This window comes from Toxorhynchites rutilus, chromosome 3, assembly GCF_029784135.1.
Source record: "Toxorhynchites rutilus septentrionalis strain SRP chromosome 3, ASM2978413v1, whole genome shotgun sequence".
In the NCBI taxonomy this organism is placed as follows: domain Eukaryota; kingdom Metazoa; phylum Arthropoda; class Insecta; order Diptera; family Culicidae; genus Toxorhynchites; species Toxorhynchites rutilus.
Genome location: NC_073746.1, coordinates 17494709 through 17502535, shown reverse-complemented (window position 1 = coordinate 17502535; position 7827 = coordinate 17494709). Strand labels below are relative to the sequence as shown.

The window sequence follows — 7827 nt, the reverse complement described above, 5'->3', positions numbered from 1 at the left end:
AAAAGCGGACCATTTGCTTCGCTTCACCGGACCGCACTGGAGCCGGAAGAGGTTGAAGTTTTGTGGCTGCCCTAGCCGGGATTTGTTCACGCAAAGGGGCTTAGCCCATAAGAGACCAACCAAGTCCAGGGAAATAGATCCCTGGCTTTAATAAATTTAAACCGTGATTCTCAGGCCTCAATTGCCGACATCTAGGGAAAAAGTTCCCTAGATTAATCACGAAGCGCTCGAGAGAGGACGAGCGAAAAGTCTTGCCTTCATAGCAAGCATCTAGGGAACTCCAGTTCCTTAGATTATATATTGGTGGCTCCAGAGAGGAGATTTAAAACTCACACCTTCGCCAAGACAAGAACCACGATCCCTCGCGCAAGAGGAGTAAATCGGGAGGCTCAGAATCACGCCTTTTTGAAAAGACTAAGAAGTCAAGAATTGAAATTTGAACTCTCGCGCCAGAGAGTGAAATTGAACTCACGTGTATTCAAACGGGAATCACGTTGTAAGAGGAGATAAGACTTGGAACTCAAGCACTCATAGAAATTGATTTGAACACACGTGCATTCAAAAGGGAATCACGTTTATAAGAAAGAGATAAGACTTGAAAATTTAAGCACTCAAAAAAGATCTGAATTGAACTCACGTGTATTCAAGAAGGAATCACGTTAATTAAAATGGCTACATATGCATATAAAGCCAACCCTAATGGGCACTGCCGTCTGTGTACGGACAAAGACAAGAAAGAGGACATGGTCGCATGCGATGAATGCGATCGGTGGTTCCACATTTCATGTGTGGGACTCACATACCTACCCAAGAAAGATGAAAGGTGGGTATGCCCTAAGTGCATGAGCACAGAAAGGGAAATGATGGAACTGAAAGTCAAAGTCAGACAATCAGTTTCCGGAGACAGCTTGCAAGAAATTTTGCAAGAGAACAGAGCAGCAATGGAGGCTCTGGTAAAGTCCATGAGGACAACGAGATTCGAAGCTGAACCAGGTACAAGTTCAGCACACAATAATGACAGCATCGAAGGTCAAAATCAGGAGGCAGAGCCAGAATGGACTGTCTACCTAAAGCGACAAGCACTCATGAGCTTGCCAAAATATGGAGGTGCGGCCAGAGAATGGCCGAAATTTAAAAAGGCCTTTGATGAGACCACAAAACAAGGTCAATTTAACAGGCTTGAAAATTTGAATCGCCTGCAAACAGTGCTGTACGGGAACGCAGAGAGGAGCGTCCGACAGTTAATGATGGATCCAAATAATATGGACCAAATAATTGATAGACTAGAAGATAATTTCGGAAGACCCGAACTAGTCTATAAAGAACTACTAGCCGAACTCACCAATATCAAAAGGGAGAGTCGGAATTTGATTACCGAGATATCCGAAGCACTGGATAATCTCGTCTGTAATGTTTCTCTTATGGATAGAGAAGAATTCCTGATTGACCACCGATTGGTGGAAGAGATCATAAGGAAAATGCCCTACGGTCTACAGGTGAAGTGGACTGAAGAAATGTACGACGGGGCAAAGACTTTAGCTGATCTCAATGAGTGGCTGAAGCCTCATTCGAGAACCAATAGACTGCTGAATGGCACCAGCAGGCCGCAGCCGCGAGAAACAAGCAGACCGCAGCCGCGAGAAATTAACAGATCGCAGCCGCGAGACACGAGGCCTGAGCGTCGATTTAACGTAAATACGCATCAGGAAAATAGATCGACAATAATAAAACGCAATTGTGAAGCATGTCGGGGAAACCACAAACTCCTCGAATGCACCAGATTTAAGGCTATGAAGCCTGAAAAGCGAAATGAATTAGCCTTTAAGGCAAAGGTATGCTTGAGCTGTCTCGCATTTACAAACCATATGATGCGAGACTGCAAAAGAGCAAAACAATGTGGAATTAATGGATGTAAGTTCAAACATCATCCATTAATTCATAAATCTCATGAGAGAGAATCAAGTGATTCAAATCAGTCGGAAGGACAGCATAGTCCAGATACACAAGCAGATGGTGAGATACACAATCACCAACAACTAACAAAATCCAACGTATTCTACCAAATAGTTCCTGTGACGTTGAAAAATAATGACAAAATCATCAACACGTTCGCTTTCTTGGATGCGGGGTCATCACTCTCTCTAATAGACGAGGAGATTGCGAACAAGTTAGGGCTCAACGGAAGAATTGATCCGTTAATGCTAAAGTGGACGCAGAACGTCACGAGAAACGAACAAAACAGCCGTAGAGTTCAGGTACGAATCAACGGCAACAATGAAAAAGAATACGTCATGAAAGGAGTGAGAACGATAAAGAATCTCCAACTCCCAGAGCAAAGCTTCAACAAGGAGGTGATGGAGAAAAGGTATCCATACCTCAAGAATCTGCCGTTGAGCAGTTACAGCAGTATACGCCCGACGATATTAATTGGACTGAGTCACAGTCACTTGTTAATTCCATTCGAAAGGCGAATGAGAAAACCGAACGAGCCCACAGCGCTACGAACCAAACTTGGATGGTTCATGTTCGGCAACATATCGTCCAATGTGCAAGGCGGACACATCATGGTCATTCAGCAAGAAGATGAAATGAACAAGGCTTTGCAGAAATATTTCTCCACCGAAGACTTCGGCGTTAAGGTAGTCAAGAATCTACCAAAATCAGCTGAAGAAGAAAAGGCTGAACAAATTCTAAGAAGTACTATGAAATACAAGGATGGTAGATACGAAGTTGGACTTCTATGGAAAGATGAGGAAACGAAATTTCCAAATAGCTACAACAATGCAGCAAAGAGGCTGACAACGAGTGAGAGAACGTTAAAAAAAGACCCAGAGTTGAAAAAATGGGCAATAGAAACATTTGCGGATTACGAGAAGAAAGGCTACATCCGCAAACTGTCAGAGGAAGAAATTATGAAGCCGATATCAAGAGTGTATTATCTTCCACACTTTATTGTGCACAACAAAAATAAGTTGCCACCTAAACCAAGGTTGGTTTTCGATGCGGCGGCAAAGACACAAGGTGTATCGTTCAACACGGAACTGTTATCAGGGCCGGATGCTACTACGTCATTGTTCGGTGTTTTAGTAAGATTCCGAGAAGGAGCAATTGCTGTATGTGGAGACATCAAAGAGATGTTCCACCAAGTACGAATCCGAGCTGAAGATCAACACGCTCAGAGATTCTTATGGAGAGATTGTGATAGCAGTAAGAAACCTGATGTATACGTAATGCAGGTGATGACATTCGGATCAACCTGTTCACCGTCATGTGCACAAGCGGTTAAAAACCACAACGCAGAAAAATTCAGAAAATATTGTCCAGTGGCGACTGAAGCAATCATCAAGCAACACTACGTCGACGATTATTTGGATAGTTTCGAAGAGCTTGATAAGGCAGCAGAGATAGTACTACATGTTATGAAAATTCACGATCACGCGGGTTTCCACATCAGAAACTTTGTGTCAAACAGCAGAGAACTTCTGCAAAGTTTACCCTCGGAACGTGTACAAATTTCCGGAATCAAAATGTTCGAAGAAAAGGATTCAATGACAGAAAAGGTACTTGGTGTATATTGGAACACCACGTCTGACACACTCGGCTATCAAATCAAATTAGACAAGCTAGGAAGTGATGTTACACAAATGCTACGTTTACCAACAAAGAGAGAGGTACTAGCTTTCGTGATGAGTGTCTACGATCCACTTGGACTCATCTCAAATATAACTGTGCATGGAAGAATCCTCATGCAAAGGCTGCACATAGAAAATATAGATTGGGATGACGAAATTCCCGAGAAGTTGCAGTCAGACTGGCAACACTGGTTAGAAATTATTGAATCTGCTGATAGCGTAACGATACCAAGATACATCCTCGAAGAAAGAACAGGTGAAGTAGAACTACACACCTTTGTAGATGCTTCTGAGAAAGCATTTTGTGCATGTGTGTACGTAAGAAGTATATCTGGAAACACACCACACGTAAGACTTCTATCAGCAAAGTCTAGAGTAGCACCAGTCAAACCATTGAGCATACCACGCCTAGAGCTACAAGCGGCCGTGTTAGGAAGCCGATTAACCAAAACGATAATAGATGAAACGAGGTTGAAAATCGTCAGCAAAACATTTTGGAGTGATTCACAGACCGTATTGTCATGGATCAAGAGTCCAAAACGAAGAAGCGTATTTGTGATGCATCGAGTAGGTGAAATCCTGGAAGATAACAGGAAAAATGAATGGCGATGGGTGCCAACAGATGAAAATCCAGCCGATGAAGGCACAAAGGAAAAGCTAGGAAAATCACAATGGTTTGAGGGACCTGATTTCCTAAAGCTCTCAGAATCGTCATGGCCTTCCATTGAAGAGAAGGAAACAGACGAAGAGTTGAGAGAAACAGTGCTAGTTCACGAAGAACTAAGCAAACTTAGTTTCATCGATAAGTACAAGGAATACTCAGATTGGTGGAAATTGGTGAAGAACCTTTGTGTATTAAACAGGACAAAGGAAAGATTACGTCGTGGATATATTCCAGACATTGAGTACAAGGACTACCAAAGAGCTGAGAACGTGCTCTATAGAAAGATGCAATGGGAAGCATTTCCAACAGAGATGGAAACTTTATTCAATGGCGGAACAATATCGTCAGGACCATTGGTCAGTTACGCACCCTTCCTAGACGAGGCAGGGGTAATGAGAAGTGGAGGACGTTTGAAGAAAGCCATGTCAGTACCATGGACTACAAGAACGCCAATATTGCTCCCACAAAAGCATCCATATACATATTTGATCGTGAAAGCAACACACGAAAGATATTTCCACCACGGCGAAAACATCGTCATAGCAGCATTACGGCAGAAGTATTGGATACTGCATATAAGAACAGTATTAGCAAACGTCAAGAAGAATTGCAATAGGTGCAAAATACGACGTGCAACTCCGGTAGAGCCGATGATGGCAGATTTACCACATTTCCGCACAGAAGCGCATATACCTCCATTTACAAACTGCGGAGTAGATTACTTCGGACCTTTCGAAGTAGCGGTAAAGAGATCGCTCGAGAAGAGATGGGGCGTCATATTCACCTGTCTCTCAACAAGAGCAGTACATATTGAGATGGCAGAAAATCTCAGTACTGATGCGTTCATGGTCGTGTTAAGGAACTTCCAGAACCGAAGAGGAAAGGTCACCAGTATCTACAGCGACAACGGAACGAACTTCGTTGGAGCAGAGCGAGAGTTAAAGTCGCTAGTCAATGAAATCAACGAGAAGATGGGCAAAAATGAAGCAGCAAAAATGGAAATCCAGTGGAGATTCAACCCACCTTCAGCACCACATTTTGGAGGCGCTTGGGAGAGATTAATAAGAAACGTCAAAGTAGCACTAGCAGAGATCCTGAAAGTTTGGGGTAGGAGCAAGCCATCAGCAGCAACGTTGCAAGCTGCATTCATCCAAGCGGAATTTTTAGTCAACTCTCGACCGTTGACACACATACCAGTCTCCTGCATCGACGATGAAGTGTTGACGCCATTCCACGCGTTAATAGGAAGAGCAGGAGAGTATGCCCCACCGTATGCACCAACGACCAGTCAGTATGACACAGCGCAATGGAGACGCATTCAACATTATTCCAAGTTGTTTTGGAACCGATGGAAGAAGGAGTACTTACCAACTCTGTTAAAGCGTAATAAAAATACGCAGAAAGTAGAACCGATCAAAGTCAACGACATCGTCTTAATCACGGACGACGACGCACCACCAGGAAAATGGCTTAAAGGACGAGTCATCGAAACGTTTGTGGCGAGCGACGGGCAAGTTCGCCAAGCAAAGATCCAAACCGCGAAAGGTGTCCTGAAACGACCGGCAGTTAAAATTGCAGTACTGGACATTATCAAGGGAAATGATCCAGCCATCAACTAATCAGGAAGAAGACGTCAGTGCTCGCTACCAGAGCACCAATATCCGAAAGATGCAGCCAACTGATGTAAGCTCGCGTCAGAGCTAAGATGTATGATCCATGGACCAAGCATTGAAGAGGACATCCTTTGGAACCAGGCAACGTGCCGAAGAATTGAAATTTAAAAGTGTTTTTAAACTCTGTTAGAATATAAGGATGAATGTAAAATAAATGATGCTCCGAAAACATGTAAACAAATAGAGATATAAGTAACACAGGTAGCATAGGGTCCGTTCAGGAATTTTATAAATCGAACAAGTAGATTTATCAGGGCCGGAATGTTACGGACCCAATTTAGATAGCAAGGCCGGCCAATAAACAAAATAATGTTATTGAAGTGCAAACGAGCGCATAGAAAATTTATAGCCCAATGAATCACCAGATACGGCCATGTGATTCATCCCTTTCTTATTTTTCTTTTCCTTTTGTATAGCTTCAGACAAGCGGTGCATGACGCACCAGAAAGTAGGGACAAATAAATAAACAAATCTGTGACCCGCACGATCCTCTGAATAGATCGTATTACTCATAGTGTAGCGCAGGCATACAAGATAGGAAATCACGTGTTCATTTGAGACCGTGAGCAGGCAGCATAGACAGATAAGGCGCCTGGAATACACAAAGACAACAAGGCACCAGGCGAAAGATTATTGCTGGTAATAAGCCTGGCCTCGCCCATTATCGAATATACGAAGGGCTATAAACAAAAATAACATTTTAAGCCGACGATGAGTAATAAACTTTCTAAATTGTACCCCTCTAGCGAGAGCGACAAAGGTCCGCAGAGATAAGCGGGTAGTAATAACATGTAGGGAAATAGCAGGCAGACAATCGATATGGGCTCGGTTGTCTGAGAAGGAAAGAGAGATCTCTTCTCTCCTTTATAGTTTTAACGCCTAGGAATGAATTCTTGGGTATATATACTGGGGATTCTGGCCTAGGAAAACAGTCCAATTGTTGAGTCCATTTCAAAATTCAAATCAAACAGTTCAAATCAAACAGTTCAAATCAGAAGTCTAATTCGTTAGTTCAAAATCAAAGTTCGTAGTTCAAAGTTCAATTCGTGATCCGAAAATCCACCAAGCGTTGACAACCAGGCGTCACGCATCAGAATCCGGATACACCCAAGCGTTGGCAACCAGGCGCCACGCTATAAAAGGTATAACCAAAAGGAACAAATCCCAATCCGAAAAGCGGACCATTTGCTTCGCTTCACCGGACCGCACTGGAGCCGGAAGAGGTTGAAGTTTTGTGGCTGCCCTAGCCGGGATTTGTTCACGCAAAGGGGCTTAGCCCATAAGAGACCAACCAAGTCCAGGGAAATAGATCCCTGGCTTTAATAAATTTAAACCGTGATTCTCAGGCCTCAATTGCCGACATCTAGGGAAAAAGTTCCCTAGATTAATCACGAAGCGCTCGAGAGAGGACGAGCGAAAAGTCTTGCCTTCATAGCAAGCATCTAGGGAACTCCAGTTCCTTAGATTATAAAACCAATCCATAAACCACTAGCTAGAGCTAAATACGAGATTCTTCCGATCCAACATAATAACATTAATTTCCACGAATCTTTTTCTCACAATTCTGATGGTGAAATAGTAATAATGAGATTTATGGGGGTATTCTGAGTCTAGAAATTTGAAAAATATCGAATTCTTGTTTCTTCGTGCTTCTGAAGATTTTGCATTTTCGAAAAATTATTTACCGAGTTATAGCTATTTTAGTGATGCGGTTTCTAATCTTGTATGGTCTTGACATAAAACTTGAAACGCGGTCTTCACGATATCTCAAATTCTTCTGAACAGATTTATTGCAAATTTGACATGAATAGATCTTTATACTCTTTACGCGCTATTGCATGAACCAATAAAAAATATT

The 7827-nt window shown here is 42.7% G+C and overlaps 1 protein-coding gene across 1 annotated transcript; it reads left to right on the top strand.

Annotated features, from left to right (window-relative positions):
* The first annotated feature begins 668 nt into the window (after positions 1 to 668).
* Positions 669 to 5915, top strand: LOC129772910 (uncharacterized). Its single transcript, XM_055776440.1, has one exon. It carries the CDS (start codon positions 669 to 671, stop codon positions 5913 to 5915), a length of 5247 nt encoding a protein of 1748 aa, XP_055632415.1.
* The last annotated feature ends 1912 nt before the right edge of the window (positions 5916 to 7827 follow it).